Raw genomic sequence first — 606 nt, 5'->3', positions numbered from 1 at the left:
CTTTGCTGGGGGGACACGAGGACTCGGTGTGCAGGGGTAGAGGACATCGGTCCCGGGTTGTGGTCTGGAGCTCTGCCACCCAGTGCCGTAGCCCGTGGGTGCTCCTGCCAGACAGTGTTTGGGTTCACAAGTTAACGCGGCAGGGACCTGTCGGTGCTGGCAGAGCGCGGTGCTCTCGGTCTGGTGCCCAGCCCTGGATTTTTGGTGTAAGATGCTCTGGCAGAGGAGAAGCCGAGCCGCTGCCGAGCATGGAGTTGCAGCAGGGGGATGCAGAGTGGGGTTTTTAACCAAGCATCCATGGGGAAGGGATTAAAGCCTGTTGGCCCTCTTTGTCTTACAGGGTTGCCGCGCGGAGAGGAGCCCCCGGCTCGGCACGTGCCGGCAGCGGTGCAAGATGGCCGCCTTCAAACGGAGCCGAGCGCAAACCTGGCCGGAGGAACAGGGCGACCGGGAGCACGGGCTCTACAGCTTGCACCGCATGTTCGACATCGTGGGCACCCACCTGACCCACCGGGACGTGCGGGTGCTCTCCTTCCTCTTCGTGGACGTGATCGATGATTACGAGAGGGGGATGATCCGCAGCGGCCGGGACTTCTTGCTGGCGCT

The 606-nt window shown here is 63.4% G+C and overlaps 1 protein-coding gene across 1 annotated transcript in view; it reads left to right on the top strand.

Moving 5' to 3' along the window:
- The window catches only part of DEDD (death effector domain containing), an 11340-nt gene that overhangs the window by 6090 nt on the left and 4644 nt on the right, over window positions 1–606 (top strand). Inside the window, exon 2 of the mRNA XM_035888744.1 lies at window positions 341–601. Coding sequence (XP_035744637.1) covers window positions 395–601 — 207 coding nt within the window. The 5' untranslated portion in view covers window positions 341–394. The remainder of the gene's footprint in view (window positions 1–340; window positions 602–606) is intronic.

The sequence above is a fragment of the Egretta garzetta genome, unplaced genomic scaffold (assembly GCF_000687185.1).
Source record: "Egretta garzetta isolate BGI_Z169 unplaced genomic scaffold, ASM68718v1 scaffold1361, whole genome shotgun sequence".
NCBI classification, from domain to species: Eukaryota; Metazoa; Chordata; class Aves; order Pelecaniformes; family Ardeidae; genus Egretta; species Egretta garzetta.
Note: the sequence above shows the minus strand (reverse complement) of the source record. Positions and strands in the feature narration are given on the sequence as shown.